Genomic DNA, 27,194 nt, shown 5'->3' with positions numbered 1-27,194 from the left:
CATGTGTGATTTAGGTTGCAGTTTATGACTCGGAGCTGAGACAGTTAGGGACTAATCTTTCTAGTGGTATTACACAGTGTATTTAATGGAGACAAATATTCATCAACAACATCTTTCCTTATGAAACTAGTCAAATGAATCAAAATTTTGTTTGAGCTTTAACAAACCAAGTCAAGGTTTACATTGTTTTCTCAAACTAAAGTTATTTCTGTGTTACACTCATATTACATAGTATTCACAGTACAGAAACAGGCCACTCGGCCCAACAGGTCTATGCCAGTGTTTATGCTCCACATAAGCCTTCTTCCACCCTTCCTCATCTAAACCCATCAACATATCCTCCTATTCTTTTCCCACTCATTCACTTATCTTGCTTCCCCTTAAATCCATCTGTGCTAATCGCCTCTTTGTGGTAGCGAGTTCGACATTCTAACCACTCTCTGGGTAAAGAGGTTCGCCTGAATTCCTTATTGGATTTATTAGTGACTACATTATATTTATAGCTCCTTGTTTTGGTCTCCCCCGCAAGTGGAAACGTCATATCATCATAGGCAGTCCCTCGAAATCAAGGAAGACTTGCTTCCACTCAAAGTGAGTTCTCAGGTGGCTGTACAGTCCAATGCGGGAATTACAGGTGGGGCAGACAGTGATTGAAGGAAAGGGTGGGTGGGGAGCCTGGTTTGCCGCACGCTCCTTCCGCTGTCTGCGCTTGATTTCCGCATGCTCTCGGCGACGAGACTTGGCGATGAAACATCTTCCCTACGTCTACTCTATCAAACCCTTTTATAATCTTAACAACCTTTATCAGGTCACCCCTCAGTCTTTTACTCGTACTTCAAAAGGTATAGTGCTCAATATAGATCTTGACTTATTTTATTATAAATATGATATATTAAATATATAGATATGCATAAAGCCTAAATTATTTTAAAAATCTTGCGTATGCGTACACTATCTGTCCAAATTTTCGTTAATTTTAAGTCACGCCTTTTATGCAAACATTTAATGAAACTGCTCATGTAAACCGTTGCCTGATTATAATGTCATTTCTGGCTCTAACCAGATGATGATGTGGAGTGGTTTTCTGAACTCTCTTCTCCCCGCCCTGTCGCCATCTTGTATATTAAAAAAAAATATTCATTAACTGACCGTGGTCAGCATCATGGGCAAATTACTAGTACTTGTAAATTAGTTTTTATTAAAATCCCAGGGACAATATTTTGATAAGCAGCATCAACTGCTGAAACTTATTGATGGCACCATGGTTTCAAGTAGGGCACATTTTCATTTCTTGATCTTGCAATCTCTTTCGCTGTTTCCCTAAAGTACTGCAATATCACCTCACATTAAAGTATCTCATCTACACTAAATCACCGCAAGATGGACCAGCACATTTCAAAATAGGAGTGAAAATATATCCGAGCAAAGTCCTTTATATGCTGAACTGAAATGCGTTGTGGAGATGTGTCAGGCATCTATTGTGTACTGATAATTTTGTTAAATTGGTGAAGAGCTCAGATCTTTGCATCCTAACCCACCCCGGCCTGCCCGCGCCAAAATAAAAATCTATAGTTCTGTGATGGGAGAAAGAACTTTTGTGATAATCCCTAAAGTCTACAAATAACTAAATAAAATAAAAAACAATTCAACACTTCCAGCGAGGCTCTGCACTTTCTCAACAAATCCATGAAAACAAACTGCCAATAAATTAGAGAAAGTTAGTTAAAACATCCAAGTCTTTTATTAATATAAATGAGATCCTCCTGGACCTCGGGACTTGGCAGTATGTAAAACGCAATGGATGCTTCTGTCAAGTGTTTCAATTTCAGGATTCAATTGGGCCTAAAATAATTTGACAGCATAGAATTACATAGAAATTACAACAAGGAAACAGGCCATTCAGCCTAACCAGTCTACATTGGTGTTTAACCTCCTCATAAGCAAACATTCTAATCCCATGTGCCTGCATAATTCACATATCCTTTTATCCTCCAATCCCTCAACCACGTATCTTATCGATTCCTAAATGCTGACACGGCCTGTTTCAATTACTAACTCCAGTAGTGCAATCCACAGCCTCACAACCTTGTGTGTAAAAAGATTTTTCAAAAAATTGTTCACAGGATGTGGGCATCACTGGCAAGGCCAGCATTTATTACCCATCCTTAATTGCCCTCGAGAAGGTGGTGGTAATCCGCCTTCTTGAACTGCTGCAGTTCATGTGGTGAAGGTGCTCCCGCAGTGCTCTTAGAGAGGTAGTGACGATATATTTTCAAGTCAGGATGGTGTGTAACTTATAGGTGATGGTGTTCCCATGCGCTTGCTGCCCTTGTCCTTCTCGGTGGTAAAGGTTGCAGGTTTGGAAGATGCTGTTGAAGATGCCTTGGCGAGTTGCCGCAGTTTATCTTGTAGATGGTATACACTGCAGATACAGTGTGCTGGTGGTAGAGGGAGTGAATGTTAAAAGAAAGACTTGCATCTATATATCGTCTTTCATGACCACCGGACGTCTCAAAGCGTTTTACAGCCAATGAAGTACTTTTTGGAGTGTAGTCACTGTTGTAATGTGAAAATGCGGCAACAAATTTGTACACAGCAAGCTCTCACAAACAGCAATGTGATAATGACCAAATTATATGTTTTTGTTATGGTGATTGAGGGATAAATATTGGCCAGGACGCCAGGGATAACTCCGCTGCTCTTCTTCAAAATAGTGCCACGGGATCTTTTACATCCACCTGAGAGAGCAGACGGGGCCTCGCTTTAAAACGTCTCATCCGAAAAATGACACCTCTGACAGTGCAGCACTGGAGTATCAGCCTACCTTTATGTGCTCAAGTCGCTGGACTGGGACTTGAACGCACACCCTTCTGACTCAGAGGCGACTGTGCTACCCACTGAGCCACAACTGACACTAAGTTGGTAAATGGGGTGCCAATCAAGCGGGCTTGCTTTGCCCTGGATGGTGTTGATCTTCTTGAGTATTGTTGGATCCAGGCAAATGGAGAATATTCCATCACACTCCTGACTTGTGCCTTGTAGATGATGGAAAGGGAATCAGGTGGTGAGATACAAGCCCTGCCTCTGACCTATCTTGCAGCCACAGTATTTATGTGGCTGGTCCAGGTGGAAATGCTTTGGGGAGTCAGGAGGTGAGACACTCACCACAGCATACCCAGCCTCTGACCTGCTCTTGTAGCCACAGTATTTATGTTGCTGGTTCAGTTAAGTTTCTGGTCAATGGTGACCCCCAGGATGTTGATGATGGGGGATTCGGCAATGGTAATGCTGTTGAATGTCAAGGAGGGGTGGTTAGACTCTGGTTTGTTGGAGATGGTCATTGCCTGGCACGAACTGTACTTGCCATTTATCAGCCCAAGCCTGAATGTTGTTCAGGTCTTGCTGCATGTGGGCACGGACTGCTTCATTATCTGAGTTGTTGCGAATGGAACTAACACTGTGCAATCATCAACGAACATCCCCACTCCTGACCTTATGATGAAGAGATGGTCATTGATGATGCAGCTGCAGATGGTTGGGCCTAGGACACTACCATCAGGAATTCCTATAGCAATATCCTGGGGCTGAGATGATTGACCTCAAATGACCACAACCATCTTCTTTTGTGTTAGGTATGACTCAGCAGTGGCGAGTTTTCCCCCTGGTTGCCATTAAGTTCAGTTTTACTAAGGCTCCTTGATGCCACACTCGGTCAAATGGTGCCTTGATATCAAAGGCAGTCGCTCTCACCTCACCTCTGGAATTCTACTCTTTTGTCCATGTTTAGACCAAGCTGTAATGAGGTCTGGAGCCGAGTGGTCCTGTCGGAATCCAAACTAAGCATCGGTGAGTAGGTTGTTGGTGAGTAAGTGCTGCTTGATAGCAACGACACCTTCCATCACTTTGCTCTCTGGTCGAAATTGCTTACATCCCTTCACTGTACACCCCCTCAATCACTCACAACAGTCTGTTTCTATCAATTCTGTTTCATCTCATCTTAATTTTAAACACCTCTGTCAAATCGCACTTTAATCTCCTCTGTTCTCATTTTCATTTCTTCATACCAGGCTGTATCCGAGTGAATATGCGCTGTAACCTAATATATGCATTTGTTTTTTGGTAAGATTATAAGAAAAACAGAACGTTGTTGGAGGCGGCTTTTACTGTTACCACTTAAGTATGCTTAATCTTTTGGCCCTCTATATGAGCTGAACATTCAATAACTTTAAAAAAAATGCCAATTTAATTTAGTTAGCATCTGACCAGGTTTATGTATGAGATAAGCCAAAATGAAAGCTTTCCTTGATGAATCCTGTGTAGGCATTCTTGTGACAAGTCTCATAAGCCAGACATTGCCTGTTGCTGCGACAGAAGCCAAGAAATATATTACACTGAGTTGACCACCATCTGTTGACAGTTACCTGTTCAGCTGACAAATTAATTACCTAAACTCACCCTGACAAGTCAGGTTTACTTACTACATTAAACTCACCTTTGAAGTCTCAAATGTTTCAAGTTAGATTTCTCTTCTCCAGATATTGGCTGTCAATCAGCATTATTATTTGCTCCACTTAAACTGCAGCATCACCACTGGCAAGGGTGGATAAAGGGGAACCAGTATTTGGACTTCCAGAAGACATTTGACAAGGGTGCCACATAAAAAGGTTACTGCACAAGATAAAAGTTCACAGGGTTTGGGATAATATATTAACATGGATAGAGGATTGGCTAAATAATAGAAAACAGAGAGTCGGGATAAATGGCTCATTCTCTGGTTGCCAATCAGTAACTAGTGGGGTGCCGCAGGGATCAGTGCTGGAACCCCAACTATTTACAATCTATATTAACGACTTGGAAGAAGGGACTGAGTGTAACGTAGCCAAGTTTGCTGACGATACAAAGATGGGATGAAAAGCAATGAGAGGACACAAAAAATCTGCGATAGGACATAGTCAGGCTAAGTGAGTGGGCAAAAATTTGGCAGATGGAGTATAATGTTGGAAAGTATGAGGTCATGCACTTTGGCAGAAAAAAATCAAAGAGCAAGTTATTATTTAAATGGAGAAAGATTGCAAAGTGCTGCAGTACAGCGGGACCTGGGGGTACTTGTGCATGAAATACTAAAGGATAGTATGCAGGTACAGCAAGTGATCAGGAAGGCCAATGGTATCTTGGCCTTTATTGCAAAGGAGGTGGAGTATAAAAGCAGGGAAGTCTTGCTAGTTATATAAGGTATTGGTGAGGCCACACCTGGAATACTGCGTGCAGTTTTGGTTTCCATATTTACGAAAGGATATACTTGCTTTGGAGGCAGTTCAGAGACGGTTCACTAGGTTGATTCCGGTGATGAGGGGGTTGACTTATGAGGAAAGGTCAAGTAGGTTGGGCCACTACTTATTGGAATTCAGAAGAATGAGAGATGATCGTATCGAAACGTATAAGATTATGAGGGGGCTTGACAAGGTGGATGCAGAGAGGATGTTTCCGCTGATGGGGGAGACTAGAACTAGAGGGCATGATCTTAGGATAAGGGGCCGCCCATTTAAAACACAGAAACTGACAGACAGAGAGTGAGAGAGACACACACAGATAGACAGAGAGATAGAGACACTGACAGAGACCACACGGGGGTGGGGGGGAGGGGCGTCCCAGCACGCTGTTGGAGGACTTCCGGTGCTGCAGTCAGTAAGTAGAAAATGTTTTATTTATTGATTTTTAAAATTTTTTTATTTTTTATTAATTTTTTTGATTGATTTATTGATGTATTTATCATTTATTATTGATGATGGCTATTTTTGTAAAACTGAAGTGTTTAATGTTTGTAAACTTCCCTTTAAACCCACCCCCCCACATTCCCTATGCCTGATTTTCTAAGTGTAGACAAGGTTTTTCTGAGCGTACAAAAATCTACACTTACTCCATTCTAAGTTAGTTTGGAGTAAGTTTTCACTGCCTAAACTTTCAAAACAGGCGTAAGTGGCTGGACACGCCCCTTTAAAAAAAAATCTGTTCCAAACTGAAACTGTTCTAACTGACTAGAACTGGAGCAAACTAAATGTCGAGAATTGCAATTTCTAAGATACTCCATTCTAAACCAGTTGCTCCAAAAAAACAGGAGCAACTCAGGCCGAAACTTGGCCCCATAGCTTCTATTATAAATGCGGACATAGGGATTTCTAATGGGACTGGAATTTGACAGGAACTGACCAGACACAAGATTTTTAATACATATAATACAGATTGATGGGCAAGCTACCATATAGAATGTAAACTTAAAAGAATTATTGCATTCGTATATAATCAGGACATTACACAATGCTGTCATATTCAAGTAAAATTGAGAGATCACAATGAAATTAAAAATTTGTATAAATAAAACTAATCTGCCAAAATCATGAGTATCAGGATGTGCTGATTCATTACCCAAGGTTATCCGCATATTAACATTCTCATCAGATTCTAACTGTAGCTCTTTTATATTTTTTGCTGAGGCATATGGAGATTGTATTCAGATATACACTTTCACAGCTTATCAACTATCATTAATTCTCAAACAAATCCTGACATGCAGATTCATTAAACAAATTTTATATTCAGAATCCCTTTCCTGAAAACAATTTAGGGCTCCTAATACACAATTTCTTTTAGCGGTGGGCGTGTACAATGCATTATTTGAGGCCCAAAATATGGCACATAGAGATACTTTCACAAAAAAAAAATCTATTGGTTGAAAAATGTGACATATCTTAAAGCTCCTACAACTACTACTTAACAGAAAAAAAAATCAAGGACTTGCCATGCTCCCAGTTAAAATTCTAACCACTAGGAGGGAAGCTCTACGCCCGTGTGTAAATACGCATGGATGAGTGCTTTCTTGGGCTAGAGCATTGCAGCTGAAGCTAGGCAGTAGAAATTTATATTGCCAGGCTGAAACTTTTATTGCCAGTCTCAGACTGGTAGTTGCAGAATAAATGCACCCTTACCGAAAGGTTGGTTTAGTGACTCGAGCCCATCTATCCATGAACTCACAGGGAGCAGCTACCTATGAAAGGCAGGAAGCTAAGGAAACTGTTTTTGAACACTTTGGTGTGCCTTCAACAAGAATTATATTAAGACATTACTCTGCTGTCCTCTAACTATGTTAGATTAATTGAATTGGATAATTTACTCTTAAGAATCACCAGATGATGCTCATTACTGCCATAATTTATGTTGTTTACTGCAATACGTCTTTTATAATCATTTTATAATACTAAATCAAATTGAAAATCATTCTGAACACGACATGTTTAATAACTTTTTTTTAGGTAAACATGAGCGGAAATGTCTTATGAATGGAATACTCATACTTATTCATTTGCTCATTCATAACAGAACTTTTTTTTGCCTCTTCTGGAATACCACAAATAAGACTTCTCTTCATAATTGCAAACTATTCATACACAAAATATACCTCAACACAGATCAGCAAGTACTTTTCCTTTACGACTTGATCTTACTAGTAATGTTATTCCATCAGGAATTTTAGCAATATTGCAAGCAACGACTGTTTTTGAAAGGGTTGAAGTGTGCCGCGACACAACATGGTGTATGGTTAAACATACGTAATAGAGGCTACGGTTAAAGACAATAATTCATCATCTCACCTCCTGAACAGCACAAAAAGTGACATTCTAAGGTTCAAGACTGAATGAATACAACGCTCCCAATCATTTCCAAATCTCTCATATCATAGGCGAGATATTGTTTCTGCTTATGTACCTAGCAATGCAAGTCTGCATGCTTGAACTGATTTTAAATAAAGCCTAACATTATTACTGTCAACTTCTGCTACTTCCACTTTTTGCTCCAAAGAGCTTTTCAGAATTAACCTTGTGATCAGTTTTAAAAACTTACAATATGCACACTTTGATTTTTTATAGTTATATAATTCTCTAACAAACTAACTTTTTTTCTCTACCAACCTTTATTTTGAATAGCAATTTCTTTTTAGCTTTGTAAAAGTAATCTATGTAATCATCAGATTGGTCATATCCAATGTACTTGTAATAAGGACTATTATAAGTTTCCAGAATATGTTTGGAATTATTTTTACTCTTAGCAGTGTAAGAAAGAATATAGCACCTCGTCACATCCATCAGGATATCTCAAAGCACTTCACATCCAACTAATTGCTTTTGAAGTACAGTGACTGTTGTTACTTTGGCACAGTGGTGAGATCATGCAATGTATTAACAAACTTCCTCACACCAAAAATATGGATGTACGCAGGGTTTTACAAGTTAACATGCAAGTCAACAGGGAAAACAAATAGAACAGGATGTTTCTTTCATTATGCTTCACTTCATGTATATCTGGATTTGTTGCTGAGCATTTTAGAGTTACTGTTCCGGCTATGAATGCGGTTATGTTCACAACTAGTAACTTTTTAAAAAATTAGCAATGAGATAGGAGTAGATAGCTCCAGCTGACGGGCTAGTCTCAGCAGAAGACAACTTCACTGAATGTCTTTCTTCTGTGTTCTAATTTCTGTGGGCTCAAAATTGGCCCACCCCTTTTCTCGGCGCACTCACCGGAGATGCGCCGCTTTTCTGCGATGATAAGTGCTCCGAAAAAAAAATCAGTCCCCACTTTGGCCGCTGTCCGGCCTCTTCCGGGTCTTCGTTCAGGTGGCCAATCGGGACGGGGGCAGAGCCAGTGTCCCACGCTGAAAACAGTGCCAGGATGTCTGCACATGTGCGTTGGAGTGTGCGCGCATGTGCAGTAGCTCCTCTCTGTGTGCGTGCTGCAGCGTGGGACCCGATCATCATCATCATACTGGCTGCTGGTGCATCCCGCTTCTATCCCAGGCCGAGTGGCCTACCACACAGGCCAGCCTGCTGCCTTCCAGAGCTGAAGATGAAGGTAGGGTAGGACTTATTTACTTCTATTTTATATTTGGATATTTTGAAAAAATTATGTAAACATGTTTTGTCTCTTGTGAATAATGGTGACCATTTGTCAAGCCTACTTACCTGGTGCTATTGTGAAAGAAAAACATAAGTGATGGAGGAACACAGAGAATATCTTATTTATTGAAGTAGACTTCATTTAGATAATATGGACTCAATTTTGGCCCAGTATAATCATTGCAAACAAATAGTTGTTTAAATTAGTTGAGAGATCAGGGCAATTTAATTCAACTATCTTTTACCTTTTATTTTTGTAGTTTAAGCTTCCATGAATGCTTCTGTTGTATAGTGAATTAACTTTGCGAAGTTTGTCATATGATGTCCTGTATAGCTGTTTGATCCTATTCACATTCTTTAGTCAAGTCATTAAGTTCTGCTGGCCTCCGATGTACCTACCTGCACTGATTTCTTAACTCTCCGCAAGGGTTTTCACAAGTGGCCAAATACGCTGGCCTAAGTTAGTTTGGAGTAACTATTAGCTGGCCAAAGTGGCCAAAATGGGCATAAGTGACTGGTAATGCCCCCTTTTAAAAAAAAAACTAAACTAAAAAAATCCTAAATAACTCATTTACACTGGCGCAAATTGAATGTGCAAAATGGAGACTTTTAAGATACTCCAGAAAAATCAAGTTGCTTCAAAAAAAAAGGAGCAACTCCTGGCCAATTTTGAGCCCTGGTTCAAGTTATTTACGATTGTTCGTTGGAACAATATGGACAGAATACTACACTGCACCTGGGAGCTCACTGAAAAATATGCATTGTAAAAAGAAATATTGATAGATGTAATAGTGCAAAAAATATTTCAAACACGAGGGGTTTCTTTAACAGCAGCAGTGGATCTCCTGAGGCAATGCGTGCTGCAAGTTGGAGAAAAAAATTTATATATTATATATTAGCATTTATATAGCGCCTTTCACGACCACTGGACATCCCAAAGCGCTTTACATAAGCAAGAGGACATAAGAAATAGGAGGAGTAGGCCCTCGAGCCTGCTGAAGTGTAGTCACTGTTGTAATGAAGGGTAAACGGTTTTATAATGACGGAAACATTATACAATGCAACACACACCTTAATATACATTAATGATTTAGACAAAGTAATTGAATGTAATATCTCCAAGGTTGCAGATGACACTAAGCTGGGTGGCAGTGTGAGCTGTGAAGAGGACGCTAAGAGGCTGCAGGGTGACTTGGACAGGTTAGGTGAGTGGGCAAATACATGGCAGATGCAGTATAATGTAGATAAATGTGAGGTTATCTACTTTGGTGGTAAAAATAGGAGGGCTGATTATTATCTGAATGGTGACAGATTGGTAAAAGGGAAGGTGCAACGAGACCTGGGTGTCATGGTACATCAGTCATTGAAGGTTGGCATACAGGTGCAGCAGGCGGTGAAGGTGGCAAATGGCATGTTGGCCTTCATAGCGAGAGGATTCGAGTATAGGAGCAGGGAGGTCTTACTTCAGTTGTACAGAGCCTTGGTAATATTGTGTTCAGTTTTGGTCTCCTAATCTGAGGAAGGACATTCTTGCTATTGAGGGAGTGCAGCAAAGGTTCACCAGACTGATTCCCGGAATGGCAGGACTGATATATGAGGAGAGACTGGGTCAACTGGGCCTGTATTCACTGGAGTTTAGAAGAATGAGAGGGGATCTCATAGAAACATATAAAATTCTGATGGGACTGGACAGGTTAGATGCAGGAAGAATGTTCCCGATGTTGGGGAAGTCCAGAACCAGGGGTCACAGTCTAAGGATAAGGGGTAAGCCATTTAGGATTGAGATGGAGAAACTTCTTCACTCAGAGAATTGTGAACCTGTGGCATTCTCTACCGCAGAGAGTTGTTGATGCCAGTTCATTGGATATATTCAAGAGGGAGTTAGATATGGCCCTTACGGCTAAAGGGATCAAGGAGTATGGAGAGAAAGCATGAAAGGGTTACTGAGGTGAATGATCAGCCATTATATTATTGAATGGTGGTGCAGGCTCGAAGGGCCGAATGGGCTAATCCTGCACCTATTTTCTATGTTTCTATGTCTGGTAATTTAAAAAGATATTTTGTACCTTGATGTTAGAAGTCTTTTTTGATCTCCGTGAAAAAAATCAGAACAGAGACACCAAGAGCCAATGAGCAGCAAAACGCTGAAAAAGCAATGAGTTGCTGTCATGATAGTAGGATAGAGTACAGCGATTGTGCTTTTATGTTGAGTTAGACAATACTGAGGAGTGAGTTAGCATTTACATATTCTTTATTTCTGTAACAGTACAACAAACAGAAGTTGTATAGATTATATCAAGCGACTCTCATCAATCTTATTGTTCTGTGCTGCTCTACCTACTCCAGAACCAAACATTGCCTCACACAGTGTTAACGCGGTTCACCTTCAGAGAGTAAAAGAGTACACTGCAGAAGATACGGAATTCCTGTCGAGATCATAAGGAAGTTCACTGTTGCACTGCTGGGTCTACTAAACAGGTAGATATAGAGCAGTGGAAGTCAAGTGCATAAAAAGGCGCTCAGGCCATTTAAGGGAGAAACTGACACCATTGTACCAAAGAAGATAGCTGTAGTAGACTAAATTTGTATCAGACTGCTTGGGTCTCAACACCCCTTACTTAATAGTCTTAAAAGTACTGCCTTGAGGAAACATGTCTGCAACTCGGGTGAAGTGTGCTTCATCTGGCAGGTCCCTTTAAAACACAAAGTCTAGGTGGAACAGAAGAGAAATCTTGTCTTCCAGCAAATCAATGACTCCCTGTGGGGGGATTCTATAAATAGGCACACCCCGAGATCAATTAGGGGTTGATTGCTGTGACTTCTGTCTGTTGAAATGAACGTAATTTTTCTTTAAAAAGATACGAGTTGTTTATAGGTGGATTTTCTACATGCTCACTTGTGATTGATTGGTTGCTATTTTATGATGAGACGTTAGAGCAGACGGGGCCTCGGTTTATCAAGTGTATGTAAAAGATCTCATGGCACTATTTCGAAGCAGAGCTATCCCCGGTGTCTTGACCAATATTTATCCCTCATCATCATCATCATAGGCAGTCCCTCGGAATGGGGGAAGACTTGCTTCCACTCTAAAAATGAGTTCTTGTGTGACTGAACAGTCTAATATGAGAACCACAGTCCCTGTCACAAGTGGGACAGACAGTCGTTGAGGGAAAGGGTGGGTGGGACTGGTTTGCCGCACACTCTTTCCACTGCCTGAGCTTGGTTTCTGCATGCTCTCGGCGATGAAACTCGAGGTGCTCAACACCCTCCTGGATGCACTTCCTCCACAGCGGGTGGTCTTTGACCAGGGACTCCCAGGTGTCGGTGGGGATGTTGCACTCTATCAAGGAGGCTTTGAGGATATCCTTGAAATGTTTCCTCTGCCCACCTTTGGCTCGTTTGCCATGAAGGAGTTCAGAGTAGAGCGCTTGCTTTGGGAGTCTTGTGTCAGGCATGTGAACAATGTGGCCTGCCCGGTGTGGTCAGTGCTTCAATGCTGGGGACGTTCGTCAGGTCGAGGATACTCACGTTGGTGCGTCTGTCCTCACAGGGGCTTTGGAGGATCTTGCGGAGGCATCGTTAGTGGTATTTTTCCAGTGATTTGCGGTGTCTACTGTATATGGTCCATGTCTCTGAGTCATACAGGAGGGCGGGTATTACTACAGCCCTGTAGACCATGAGCTTGGTGGCAGATTTGAGGGCCTGATCTTCGAACATTCTTTTCCTCAGGCGGCCGAAGGCTGCACTGGCGCACTGGAGTCAGTGTTGAATCTCGTCGTTAATGGCTGCTCTTGTTGATAAGAGGCTCCCGAGGTATGGGAAATGGTCCACGTTGTTCAGGGCTGCGCCGTGGATTTTGATGACTGGGGGTCAGTGCTGTGCGGCGGGGACAGTTTGGTGGAGGACTTTTGTCTTACAGATGTTTAAAGATGTTTAGTGTAAGGCCCATGCTTTCGTATGCCTCAATGAAGATGTTGACTATGACTCATGATTATCCCTCAATCAACATAACAAAAACAGATTATCTGGTCATTATCACATTGCTGTTTCTGGGAGCTTGCTTGTGCGCGTTGGTTGCCGCATTGCCCACATTACAACAGTGACTACACTCCAAAAGTACTTCATTGACTGTAAAGCTCTTTGAGACATCCGATGGTCATGAAAGGCGCTATATAAATCTAAGTCTTTCTTTCTTTCTATTAATATGAAAGCTAATCCAGTCAGGTGCACAACATACACTTTTCACATACAAGACTGACTATATATGTATAATATATACTTAGCCAATCAATACTCGTAAGATTTTTGAAAAAATCCCACGGTCATTACATAAATCATACACCAATATAGATAGGATACAAAAGCAAGCTAAGCCCTTGAAGATCTTCAACATTCAAGGCTGCAAACTATTTATTCCAAAATATATTATTTGTACACTTACAAAAATGTCAGTTAGATGACAGAATCGCCCTACACCACAAAACTCAACTCTTCCCAAAATATGATCTACCCCTCCAATTACCTGCTCATGGGCAAGCCATGTAAAAAATCAATTTCTAACCTGCTTAATATGCTTACCAGCAATCCAGCACACACTTGATTGTCAATCGCATCGCAGAGCTGCCTAGCTAACAGACCACAAAATAGACAATACCTCAGACTATTATCTCCAACTTTATTATTAAACTTCAAAATGATTAAATACCCAGACCACCATCTTCGGTTACACAATAAGCCCATCATAGTTTGATGGACTGCCAGCCACAACCACTCTTCATTGAACCATGGCTTGATGGTAATGGTAGAGTGAGGGCCATGAGGTTACAGATTGTGGTGTAATACAATTCTGCTGCTGATGATGGCCCTGCTTGTTCCATTTTCTTTGAATATACAATATTTACATCACTCATTCGCAACAATATACTTTTTCTTGCAAGTTATTCTTTTTCTTTCCTGCCCCCGCTCTCAGACTCCCTACATTACACAATTTCTTATGAGCCCAAGATCATTTTCCAGGCCTTTACAATTGCTGTTCTTTCTTTATCCAACTACAAGGTCATGTACTTGGATAGCTATAGTTGATAGTATTCTAATACAACCCAAGAACATTTACTTGTTCCTCCCTTCCTCCCTCCGTCTAGCGAAGCACATGCTTCCAAGTGGCAGCTTGCCAAGGTAACATGGATGACTGTCTGGTACACTGGTGTGTGACAGTACAATCGGTAGGACAGCTTCAAATATTACTGAAGCACAGTTGTCCATGCATGCAAAATTGTAACAGAAAACACACAACAAATTAAAACAAAATGTTGACTCGCACTTTGCACAATGGCATTGTAAAACCTGTGCATTATGCAATTAAAAAGCTACTGCAGTATGCAGTAGAGGAATTTTGTTGTACTTACTTCTTAAAGTTTATGTCCGGGAAGTTAAAGTACTCAGGTTTTACTTTGTTATTCCGTCGAGGAAATGTGCAAAAGAAGGCATTGGCCAGAAGGCAGGCTATTTGTTCTTGTGACATTGTGATGGAGTGATTCATCTTCTGTTTAAGCAGCGGTATCGGCTGGCATGGAAAGAGGCAAGGCAAAGGTAATTAGTTTAGCAATTTAGCAAACAGAGAAGAAAATTACATTTACCAAATTATAGTACATGTGGCAATTTAGGAACACTGCTATGTTCTTCAAGCAGCACTGTGGCAGTAATCTCATTTCTCTTGATTGATCAGAAAATGTTCTTATACAAGGTATTACTGACTCCCAATGTCTTAAAAACTCTCAAAACAACCTCAAGAAAAATATCGATTGGCTCCTTTCCAATATTTTGTACAATGGTCACAATACAGCCTGCATTCTTTTATCTGGAATAAGGGAGGGGGCATTTCTTGTTCTTAATTCACACTAGCTCATTGTCGTTTAAAATATTAATGTTTTAAGTTATAATTATGCCCTTAATCAAAAAAAGATTATGCTATTTTATCCAAATTGATTTTGTGTCACAATGTTGGGCTGTGCATTTGCATTAAGTTTTATATGGACCCCCCTAATATATATAAAAAAAACTGAAAATATCACCGTTCAAGCGGAACTTCAGTTTCCATTTCTACATTTTGAAGTGGAGTTTCGTGAGATAAACCATGAAGTTAAATAATAAGACTAAAATGGTCACTTAGCATTTATTTTTACAGAAATAGATTTTAACCAGAATTCGGAAACAATTCTTACTTTTACAAATAATTAGCCTTTTTCTCGGATCTTCTGTTTTTATACTGTATTTGGAGGTTAGACTAAGTACAGATCCTATAAAGATACAATTTTTTTCTGGGGGCAGGGGCTGAAGAGGAGATTGTTTGATCCAATATACCATCAAAGGATTCAGAATTGCTTAAAAATCTTTCCCGTCTACATGACGTACATTTGGGTACTCTCAACCCAACCGCTGCTGGAATGGTTTTGCTGACAATGAGCAATCACCCTCAGAGAAGCCACAATGGTTGATGGCATGCAAAATACACTGCGCAGTAAGGTGCGCTCTTTTGGATCTGCTACGGCATGCTGCTGGGGCACAAAATTCAATACATTCTTCCCAACAAACTATTCAGTATACAAGAAACAAAACTGCTAATTTTGGCATGAACACATCTCACTCACCCAACACTTGTACAACAGGCAAGCCTGGCACAGTAGAATACTCTCAAAATTTGCCAATCTATTTTATGGATATACAAAAGTAGTTGACTTTGTTTATTGCACAGTTACAATTTTTGCACATGCTTTAGAAATCACAAAATCTTTAAATTCAATAGTTTCAAAAATAATTGAGTTGTAGCTAAAAATGCACACAATATCAATTACTTTGTGACAAAGGAGGAAATAAATGCCACAAACACAGTTCAACATAATGTGGAACAAAAGTTCAACACACAACCAGTTATCATCCCATGGTTTCACCAGTAATTGAAAACTGGAGCACCCAAACTTTCCCATGCACTTTTGTTTCCAGCTTCTTGCAAAGATGCTACCTGGATATCAAACTGTAAATTGCTTTGGATGCCTGCAAACCTCTTGTTGCATGATCTGCACCTGAATTATAGCAAAACCAGTTGAAATCAAACTGCTGACCAATTTTCCAGATTCAGTTTGGTATTTTCAATGTGGAGCGACATGATGAAGATAATCATGTTTCTGCAGCGCCATTAACTCATACTTGCATGCTAGGAGTTATACAGCAAAAAAATTATGCAATTATTTGAACTGATCTAATCTGGGATGTAATTAGTATGCTTCAGGTTCCAAATAATGTATTAGTGCCTCTTGAATGTTATATTTGGATTTTAAAAACACTGAGACTAATTTGGCACAATTGCCATTTTCCTTTCATACCTTTATATTTACTTGCATCTTCTTTTATTAACTTCATAGAAAAATGCATTGCCCTGTATGTATAATATCTCTAAAGAAACTGCTTCTAGTCTCATATAGTTGTCATTTACTTGAGCTAAAGATATTCCAAGCACACAAATAATATTTTGATGTACCTTACTGAATCTAGAAATTGAGCAAAACTCGAGTAAATATCAATTATAATTAATTGAAACTATATTTATATCCTATGAGGATGCTTAACTGATGTCAAAGTAATTTTTCATGCTGTTAACTTTATTAATTACATTAAAAATGTATCAGTATAGATCAGATGACTGTTCCTGCAAGTCTGTTACAAACACTATTTATTCTAATAAGAGTACTTGAAGAGGTTTTCAATTCTATAATATAGTAAGTTAACAACAATAATAATTTGTATTTATATAGCACCTTTAACATAGTGAAATGTCCCAAGGTGCTTCACAGACTATTATGAGACAAAAAAATATGACACCGGACCACATAAGGAGAAATGAAGGTGACCAAAAGCTTGGCCAAAGAGGTAGGTTTAAAGGAGCACCTTAAAGGAGGAAAAAGAGGTAGCGAGGCAGAGAGGTTTAGGCAGGGAGTTCCAGAGCTTGGGGCCCAGGCAACAGGAGGCACAGCCGCCATTGGTTGAGCGATTATAATCAGGGATGCTCAAGAAGGCAGAATTAGAGGAGTGCAGACATCTCGGGGGGTTGTGGGGCTGAAGGAGGTTACAGAGATAGGGAGAAGCAAGTCCATGGAGGGATTTGAAAACAAGCATGAGAATTTTGAAATCGAGGCATTGTTAACCGGGAGCCAATATAGGTCAGTGATGGGTGAGCGGGACTTGGTGTGAGTTAGGACATGGGCAGCCAAGTTCTGAATCACCTCAAGTTTACGTAGGGTAGAATGTGGGAGGCCATCCAGAAGTGCGTTGGAATAGTCAAGTCTCGAGGTAACAAAAAGGCATGGATGAGGGTTTCAGCAGTGGATGAGCTGAGGCAAGGGTGGAGATAGGCGATGTTATGGAGGTGGAAATAGGTGGTCTTAGTTATGCTGCGGATCTGTGGCTGAATGCTTATTTCAGGGTGAAATATGACACCAAGGTTGCGAACAGTGTGGTTCAGCCTCAGACAGAAGTTGGGGAGAGGGATAAGGTCAATGCCTAGGGAACGCAGTTTGTGGCGCGGACCGAAAACAATGGCTTCGGTCTTTCCAATATTTAATTGGCGAAGATTTCTGCTCATCCAGCACTGGAAGTCTGACAAACAGTCTGATAATTTAGAGACCGTGGGTAGTCGAGAGTATTGGTGGTGAGGTAGAGCTGGTTGTCATCAGTGTACATGTGGGGAAACTAACGCTGTGTTTTTGGATCATGTCGCCAAGGGGCAACATATAGATGAGAAATAGGATGAGGCCAAGGATAGATCCTTGGGGTACACCAGAGCTAATGATGCAGGAGCGGGAAGAGGAGCCGGTGTAGGCGATTCTCTGGCTACGATTAGATAAGAATGGAATGAGTGCAGTCCCAATCAGCTGGACGACGATGGAGAGGCATTGGAAAAGAATAGCGTGGTTAACCGTGTGAAAGGCTGCAGATAAGCCAAGAAGGACGAGGAGGAATAGTTTGCATTTATAACAGTTACAAAGAATGTCATTTGTGACTTTGATGAGAGCCGTTTTGGTACTGTGACAGGCATGGTAACCAGATTGGAGGGATTCAAACATGGAGTTGCAGGAAAGATGGGCACGGACTTGGGAGGCAACAACACACTCAAGGACTTTGGAGAGGAAAGGGAGATTGGAGATGGGGCGATAGTATGCAGACTGCGGGGGGGGGGGGGGGGGGGGGATGGGGGGGAGGGAGAGACGGGGTGTCAAGGGTTGTTTATTTGAGGAGATGGGTGATGACGGCAGATTTGATGGAGAGGGGGACAGTACCAGAGGAGACAGAATCGTTAACAATGTCAGCGAACATGGGAGCCAGAAAAAGAAGTCAGGTGGTCAGCAATTTGGTGGAATAGGGTCAAGGGAGCAGGAAATGGGTCTCATAGACAAGATCAGCTCGGCAAGGTCATGAGGGGAGATCATGGAGAAACTGGAGAAAGATGTAATGTCAGGGCTACAGCAGGGGGCATCCTTAGAGGAAGTTTGGCCCGGTGAGCTAGGGGACGGAAGGGAAGAGGCAGCTGAATGGATGGTCTCAATCTTAGAGACAAAGTCGTCCATGAGCTCCTCACACTTATTGTCGGAGATGAGTGTGGAGACTGGGGAGAAGGGTTTAAGAAGATGGTTAGTAATGGAGAATAGAAGCCAGGATTTAATCGGCATTCTAGAATGATTCTGGAATAGTGAGCAAATTTGGCAGACGAGAGCAGGACCCGATACTGCTTTGTGTGGTCCGGCCAGATCTGACGGTGAGCGGCTAAACCAGATGTTTGCCATATCCGTTCAAGTCACTTTAATCTGTCGGAAAAATCTTGAAAAATAAATCATCACAGTCAAGCAGCTGGTTAGAAGTAGAGCACCAACATTTCAAGCATGCTCCAGATTAAAATGTAATTATTAGTGAAGGGAGAAACTGAGAGGAAGTTTTTTGGAATACCAGGTCTCAGACAAACAAACAGCTTTCTCAGACATTTCCACAATCAAATTAATGGTCTACCGAAAGGACCCCTCAGCACTTTAAAGTTCCTATAATATACCATGACCGTTGAAAAAATACCAAACTTACGTTACCTTCCGTTCCTCTCCAATTGATACAGGAGGGAATTGAAAAAGTTAATTATGGGAGGCAGAGGTGTTACGAGGAAAGATTATCAGGCAACATTAAATTGAACCCTAAAACATTTTATAAACATATATAATGTAAGTGGTTAGCTCAGAAAAAGTTTGCGCCTATTAAGGACACAAAGGGAAATCTTCATGTAGAGGCAGAGATCATGGCAAAAGTATTAAATGAGTACTTTACAAATACTTCACAAAGGAAGTGGATGATATGAAGGTTACACTAAAAGAGAGGGCAGTTATGGACAGGATAATAATAGATAGAGAAGATGTACTAAAATGTTTAGTATTACTGAAAGTTGGTAAGTCACCTGGTCCAGATGGAATGCATCCTAGGTTCCTGAAAGAAGCATATGTAGAAATGGCAGAGGCATTGGTCACAATCTTTCAATTCTCATTGGATACAGGAGTAGTGCCGGAGGACTCAGGGTTGCTAATGTTACACTACTATTCAAGAAAGGCGAGAGGGATAAACCAGGAGACTAAAGACCAGTCTGCCTAACGTTGATGGTGGGGAAGTTATTGGAAACCATTATTAGGGACAAAATAAGCTGTTTTTAAAATCCTGCACATGTGTATCATCAAATTCCTCTGCTGTTCCACAGCACGGAGTATACTTCAATTCGGAATATAATTATTGCTGTTATTTCTTTACCAAAATGCATCACCTCACACTGAATTCCATCTGCCACTTTTTAGCTTTTTTCCCCATTCTTCTCAATATCTCTTTACAGCTTCCTTTGGTTTTCTAAAGAATAAATTATACCTTTTATTATGGTAATATCTGCAAATTTCAGCACCACTCCCTCTAGACCTCTATCCAAATCATTGATAGTGGCCCCAGGACTAAACCCTGTGGAACACCACTATCCATTTCTAACCACTCTGAAAAAATACCCTCAACTCCGACTCTCTCTTTTCTGCCTTCTAACCAATTTTTAATCCAGCTTACTATCCTTCCCCATATTCCATACCCCTTAATCTTTTCCAATAGTGGGGTATCTTGTCAAAGGCTTTTTGAATGTCCAGATACCATATCTAAGCTCCCGTGTGGAATTTATTGATCTCAGTCAGCAGTGGCATTCGGGACACTTAAAAAAAATCCTTGCATTTCTGCAGATAATTAATTAATTTGAAGAGCAGCAACTGTATTTATGTAGGCAAACGTGGTAGCCATTCTGCACAAGCAACATCCTATAGTCACAAGATGAACAACCAGTTAACCTGTGTTTTGTTGAGGTACAAATGTTGGCAAGGAACCCAAGCGAACTTCTTACTCTTTGAGTGGTCCATGGCATCTTTAACTTGCACATGAACTACCAAATAGGCAGATGGGGCCTCAGTTTCAAATCTCATCGGAAGAATCTATGTATTCTGCAGTACTCCCCTCAATACTGCACTGGAGTATCAGCCTAGATTATGGGCTCATCAACTCTGGTATGCGGCTCAAACCCTCATCCTTCTGACCAAGAAACGAGAGTGCCCACCAAATAAGCCCAGCTACTATAGTTAGCCGCAGAGTTTCCGGGAAAGGGGATAAAACACAGCAAAAATTCTTAAGTGATCGCCCCCCCACTGTATAACACTCAAGTATGGATGTCGGGTAAGGACCTCCTCACCTTCGGCCATTCTGCTCTCCATGGTTGAAACACTTTTAATACTCACTATCTGAGCTCATGCACAAAGAACAGTATTTGGATGAGACATCTAAAGTCGGCTGCAGAAACTTATCTCAGCATGGGTCAGTATCTTCAGCAGTCGAGGAGAAAATTGGAGGAAAAATAAAACAAAAAAAAAAACTGGTAAGTTTGCTCTCTATAGTGTTGAATTTTAACATGCGAAAGACTAACACTAGCAATAAAGTAAAATAAAAGCTATGGAAGTGGAATGTGATTAAATGTTCTCCCAAGCAAATAATTCAATGAAATTAATAGAAGGCATCAAGATTTTTTTTTAAAAAAAGATCTGAACTGAATTTAGGCCATAATCATGAATGGATGCACCCTATAGAAAGGCATACAGGAGATTTCAAGAATACAAAAAGTCCATCTTTTTTGAACATTGGCAGAAACTATAAATTAGTTCAGAATGACTAAAAACAATTATTTTTCCACAGTATCAACTGGTTGATTTACAGTCCTCAGCCAGAACAAAGTACATAAGTGCACTTGGTATCAGCTAATCATTAATCTCCACATTAAGTCCTTGGCAATCACCAACAGATTCCAATCAGCCGTGAAGAATGCACAGCATCTTTATTGATCCACACTTAGGCATTCAATTTTCTGTCTTATTAAACCTGTGATCGGTCATAAGCACTAAAGAACCACTACAACACCCTTGTTACCTCAAATCTGGATTCTGACATTTATCCTACAAAGAGCTTCACCATCATGTTAGATAAAAACAGCACTTTAATGGAAGGCATTATCCAGCAAAATGATGTAAAAGTTATAGTAGCGCTGCTCTATAAAAACGTACGTAATCTTACTAGACCTGCCCTTTGACAGCAGTTTAATGCACATCAGTGGATAGTGATGGATCTGCTTCTCTTAAAGGATTAATAATGAAAATGGTAATCTTGTTAATTTTTAATTTAGTAATTGAACCAAACAGTCAAATGAGCTTAAGGCAAGGCAGAATGGCTCTGCCTGAATCTGTACAGGTCTGCTTTTAAGATTTAAGTGATGACATAACAAATGTATTCCTTTAATTTTACTTCTAATAGTGTCAAGTAGCCCTGAAGGATACAAGGGACCTCCCCAGACATTTTGCAAATTCCTTCTACAATGCTGTTTAATTTTTAAACATTTATTTTCTCCTATTTTCAAATGCGCAGTTGAATCTAAAGCTGAAGTTTTAGAATTAAAAAGAAAACTTTGTTGAACTGGACATTTTTGCATTTAATCCAGGATACATATTTTATAAAGATATAAAATTTAAAGTCAAACCCTCCATTTCCCAGTAAACATAGATACATAGAAAATAAGTGCAGGAGTAGGCCATTCGGCCCTTCGAACTTGCACCACCATTCAATAAGATCATGGCTGATCATTCACCTCAGTACCCCTTTCCTGCTTTCTCTCCATACCCTTGATCCCTTTGGCCATAAAGGGCCATATCTAACTCCCTCTTGAATATAATCTAACAAACTGGCCTCAACAACTTTCTGCGGTAGGGAATTCCACAGGTTAACAACTCTCTGAGAGAAGATGTTTCTTCTCATCTTTGTCCTAAATGGCTTACATCTTATTCTTAGACTGTGACCCCTGGTTCTGGACTTCCCCAACATTGGGAACATTCTTACTGTATCTAACCTGTCCCGTCCCGTCAGAATTTTATATGTTTCTATGAGATCCCCTCTCATTCTTCTAAACTCTAGTGGATACAAGCCCAGTTGATCCAGTCTCTTCTCATATGTCAGTCCTGTCATCCCGGGAATCAATCTGGTGAACCTTCGCTGTACTCCCTCAATAGCAAGAACGTCCTTCCTCAGATTAGACCAAAACTGAACACAATATTCCAGGTGTGGCCTCACCAAGGGCTCTGTACAACTGCAGTAAGGCCTTCCTGCTCCTGTACCCAAATCCTCTAGCTATGAAGGCCAACATGCCATTTGCCTTCTTCACCGCCTGCTGTACCTGCATGCCAAACTTCAATGACTGATGAACCATGACACCCAGGTCCCATTGCACCTCCCCTTTTCCTAATCTGTCACCATTCAGATAATATTGTCTTCCTGTTTTTGCCACCAAAGTGGATAACCTCACATTTATCCACATTATACTGCATCTGCAATGCATTTGCCCACTCACCTAACTTGTCCAAGTCATCCTGCAACCTCTTAGCATCTTCCTCACAGCTCACACCACCACCCAGCTTAGTGTCATCTGCAAACTTGGAGATATTACATTCAATTACTTTGTCTAAATCATTGATGTATATTGTAAATTGTTAGGGTCCCAGCACTGAACACTGGCGGCAACTCACTGGTCACTGCCTGCCATTCTGAAAAGGACCCGTTTATTCAGACTCTCTGCTTCCTGTCTGTCAACCAGTTCTCTATCCACGTCAATACATTGCCCCCAAAACCATGTGCTTTAATTTTGCACTCTCTTGTGTGGGACCTTGTCAAAAGCCTTTTGAAAGTCCAAATACACCACATCCACTAGTTTAGTTCTCTCTTGTCCACTTTACTAATTACATCCTGAAAAAATTCTAGAAGATTTATCAAGCATGATTTCCTTTTCATAAATCCATGCTGACTTGGATCGATCCTGTCACCGCTTTCCAAATGCGCTGCTATTTCATCTTTAATAATTGATCCCAACATTTTCCCCACCACCGATGTCAGGCTAACCGTTCTATGGGCCCAAGTTTCGAGCCGCGCCTAGAACGGCGCAGTCCCGACCTGGACGCCCGTTTTTCGCGCCACAAAGTGCGCCTAAAAAAAACTTCCAGATTCTCCAGCTCGGCGCAGTGCAGCACGAGCTATAGGGGGCGGAGCCAGGTCCCTGCGCTGAAAACAGTGCCGGGACCTCTGCACATGCACGCTACAGTGGGCGCGCATGTGCAGTAGCTCCAGGCGCCCAAAAACTGTGTGGGAGGGGCCGAAGCACGCAGCCCCTAGCCCTGGCCCAATGGCCTCACAGGGGCTGCGTGCATAAGGCTCCTCCCACGCCCAGCTCCTGCTTTCCTGCTCCCACCCCCCCCCAAAGACCCGACCCGACACCCGCTCCCCCCCGTCCCCGGACCCGACCCGACTCCTGCTTCCCCCCCAACCCACCCCGCCCCCGGACTGGACCCGACCTGACCTCCCTCCCTCCCTCCCCCCGACCTCCCTCTCCACCCCTCCCTCCCATCACCCCCCCGACCCGACCCACGATCCCAACCCGACCCAACGCCACGCCACCTACCTGTAAATCTGGTGCTGGGGACGGTCCCTGCCCGAAGTCTCAGCCTCCCTCCCCCTTCTCCTTTCCCCACCCTCCCCATCTTCTGACTGTAAAGGACCTACGTTGGTCTTCACTAATATTTTTCTCTTCATATATCTATAGAAACTTTTGCAGTCAGTTTTTATGTTCCCTGCAAGCTTCCTCTCATTGTTTTCCTCCTCCTAATTAGACCCTTTGTCCTCCTCTGCTGAATTCTAAATTTCTCCCAGTCCTCAGGTTTGCTGCTTTTTCTGGCCAATTTAAGGCCCCAAGTTTCCACATGATTTGCTCCTGATTTTTAGGAGCAACTGGTGGAGAACGGAGTATCTTAGAAATCGGAATTCTCCACATTTAAGTTTTCTGCAGTTCTAGTCAGGTAGAACAGTTTCACTTTTGAACAGAATTTTTTTTTCAAAAGGGGGCGCGTCCGGCCACTGATGCCTGATTTGAAAGTTTCCACAGTGAAAACGTACTCCAAACTAACTTAGAATAGAGCAAGTGAAGATTTTTGTAGGCTTGAAAAAACCTTGTCTACACATTAAAAAAATCAGGCACAGGTTACAAATTAGGCGTCGGGAACGAGGTGGGGGGGGGGGAGGGGGGGGGGAAGGGAAGTCATTATATTCTACAATAAATCCTTAGTTATACTTATACAAATACTATACAAATAAATCCAACCTGAATAAAAATTTGGAAAGATTAAATAAACCATGTTCCTACCTGTGTGAAAGTGCTTCAGGCAGGCCTTTCAGGCAGCGGTTTGCTGTCGGGACCGACCGACGGCGGGGGGAGGCAGGGAGGAGGTTGCAGGAAGCCTCATTACTTGAGGCAGCCGTTCCCGACGGCCGGGGGGGAAAGGGAGGGAGAAGGCTGCAGGAAGCCTCATTACTTGAGGCAAGCCGTTTGCCGTCGGGACCGACGGCGGGGGGAGAAAGCTGCAAGAAGCCTCAGTGCTGATCATGGAAGGGCAATGTGGTTTTATTAAAAAATGTTAAAAATTGAACAGCTACAAAGAATTTGAATAGTCTCAAACAAGTGCATGTGTCCCTTTTATCACAGTCTATCTTTAATTACAGAATGCACTCCCTCACCCTCACACACAGAAATATCAAGAAAATTAAAATACAAGCCTGTGCAAGGGTTCAATAAACAAATTTTCACTTTTTCTGCAGCACTTTTTAAAATGGCCGTGTGCCAATGTTTCCTTCAGACTGCGCGTGCGCGAACGCTCCAACGTGCACGTGCAGGGTTGCCGGCACAAAAAAAAAACTCATTTAAATTGTACCCGCCCCCTCCTACTTACAAAATTGGCGCGAGTGGTAGGCTCCGCCCCCTGGGCGCCGCGCCAAGCAGACATCGAGCTGCAAAGCGCTCGAAAATAGCGCGTTTCTTTTCAGGCGCCGTTTTAAGCGCGAAAAACGGGCGCCCAGCTCGGAGAGGCGCCTGTTTTGCCGCGTGTGGAAACTTGGGGCCGATATGCCTCTTCCTTGGATTTAACACTATCCCTAATTCCCTTGTGAGCTACGGTTGAGCTACCTTCCCCGTTTTATTTTTACTCCAGACAGGGATGTATAATTGTTGAAGTTCATTCATGTAATCTATAAATGTCTGCCATTGCCTATCCGCTGTCAACCCTTTAAGTATCATTTGCCAGTCTATCCTAGCCAATTCATGTCTCATACCATCGAAGTTACCTTTCCTTAAGTTCAGGATCCTAGTCTCTGAATTAACGATGTCACTCTCCATCTTAATAAAGAATTCTACCATATTATGGTCACTCTTCTTCCAGGGGGCCTCGCACAACAAGATTGCTAATTAGTCCTCTCATTACACAACACCCAGTCTAGGATGGCCAGCTCTCTAGTTGGTTCCTCGACATATTGGTCTAGAAAGCCATCCCTAATACACTCCAGGAAATCCTCCTCCACCGCATTGCTACCAGCTTGGTTAGCCCAATCTATATGTAGATTAAAGTCGCCCATGATAACTGCTGTACCTTTATTGCACGCAACCCTAATTTCTTGTTTAATGCCATCCCCAACCTCACTACTATTGTTTGGTGGTCTGTACACAACTCCCACTAGCGTTTTCTGCCTTTTGGTATTCCGCAGCTCTACCCATGCAGATTCCACATCATCCAAGCTAATGTCCTTTCTTACTATTGCACTAATTTCCTCTTTAACCAGTAGCGCTACCCCACCTCCTTTTCCTTTCTGTCTATCCTTCCTGAATGTTGAATGCCCCTGGATGTTGTGTTCCCAGTCTTGGTCACCCTGGAGCCATGTCTCCGTAATCCCAATTATATGATAATCATTAATAGCTGTCTGCTCAGTTAATTCATCCACCTTATTACGAATACTCCTCGCATTGAGGCACAGAGTCTTCAGGCTTGTCTTTTTAACACTCTAACAGTAATTTCACAATGCTTGAAAATGAAGGACCAAGTGTACCTTTCTCCCAAGCAGATGGCTACGGTTTTGAACAACAGTACCTGTCAATTGAGCATCCAAAATAATGTTGCTAATGAACTGTATGAGCTCTACATAAAGGTCTCCAAGTGGAACACTATTGCAAATGGTCCCATTTGAAAACAAGGAAAAATGGAGTGCCAATATGCCCCGATACAAGTGCACCTAATGTTAGATAGCAGTAAAAGCAACAATGCCAATGATTGCACAATCGCCCTTGGCTCAAACTTTCATCTTTCTTCCCCACTCCCCCCAAAAATCCTAGTTGAACAGAATTTTTTTTTTTTTTAAAGAAAGGGTCCACTCCTAATAATAAACTTGCCTGTTCTCTATATAGATATTGACTAATATGCGGTGTGTTTCCAGCATTTTCTGTTATTGAACAGAATGGCGAAGAAACCAAGGACAAAGATAGAGATAAAGAACGTTAAACTCATTTGGTTGCAAGTCTGCTGTAACAGGGCCTGGGGGTGATTCCCATCATTATCAGTGCACATTCTTACATTTCATATTCCACACTTCCCTGTATATTACACTTACTCTCAAATATTCAAGCCTTTCACTCCACCTTCTTACCCCTGACAATCTTACTTCATAGATAATTTGTAACCACAGCATTCAGCGAATCAAGCCAGACTGGAATAACCAGACATTGTACTTTCTTGGTAA

General features: G+C 41.6%; 1 protein-coding gene across 5 annotated transcripts in view; it reads right to left on the bottom strand.

The window, feature by feature from the left end:
- The window catches only part of parga (poly (ADP-ribose) glycohydrolase a), a 179,411-nt gene that overhangs the window by 66,678 nt on the left and 85,539 nt on the right, over window positions 1-27,194 (bottom strand). For all 5 annotated transcript variants that reach the window (XM_070865649.1, XM_070865647.1, XM_070865648.1 and 2 more), the window contains one exon: window positions 14,354-14,511. In XM_070865649.1, coding sequence (XP_070721750.1) covers window positions 14,354-14,511 — 158 coding nt within the window. The remainder of the gene's footprint in view (window positions 1-14,353; window positions 14,512-27,194) is intronic.

This window comes from Pristiophorus japonicus, chromosome 22 (genome assembly GCF_044704955.1).
Source record: "Pristiophorus japonicus isolate sPriJap1 chromosome 22, sPriJap1.hap1, whole genome shotgun sequence".
Taxonomy (NCBI): Eukaryota; Metazoa; Chordata; class Chondrichthyes; family Pristiophoridae; genus Pristiophorus; species Pristiophorus japonicus.
Note: the sequence above shows the minus strand (reverse complement) of the source record. Positions and strands in the feature narration are given on the sequence as shown.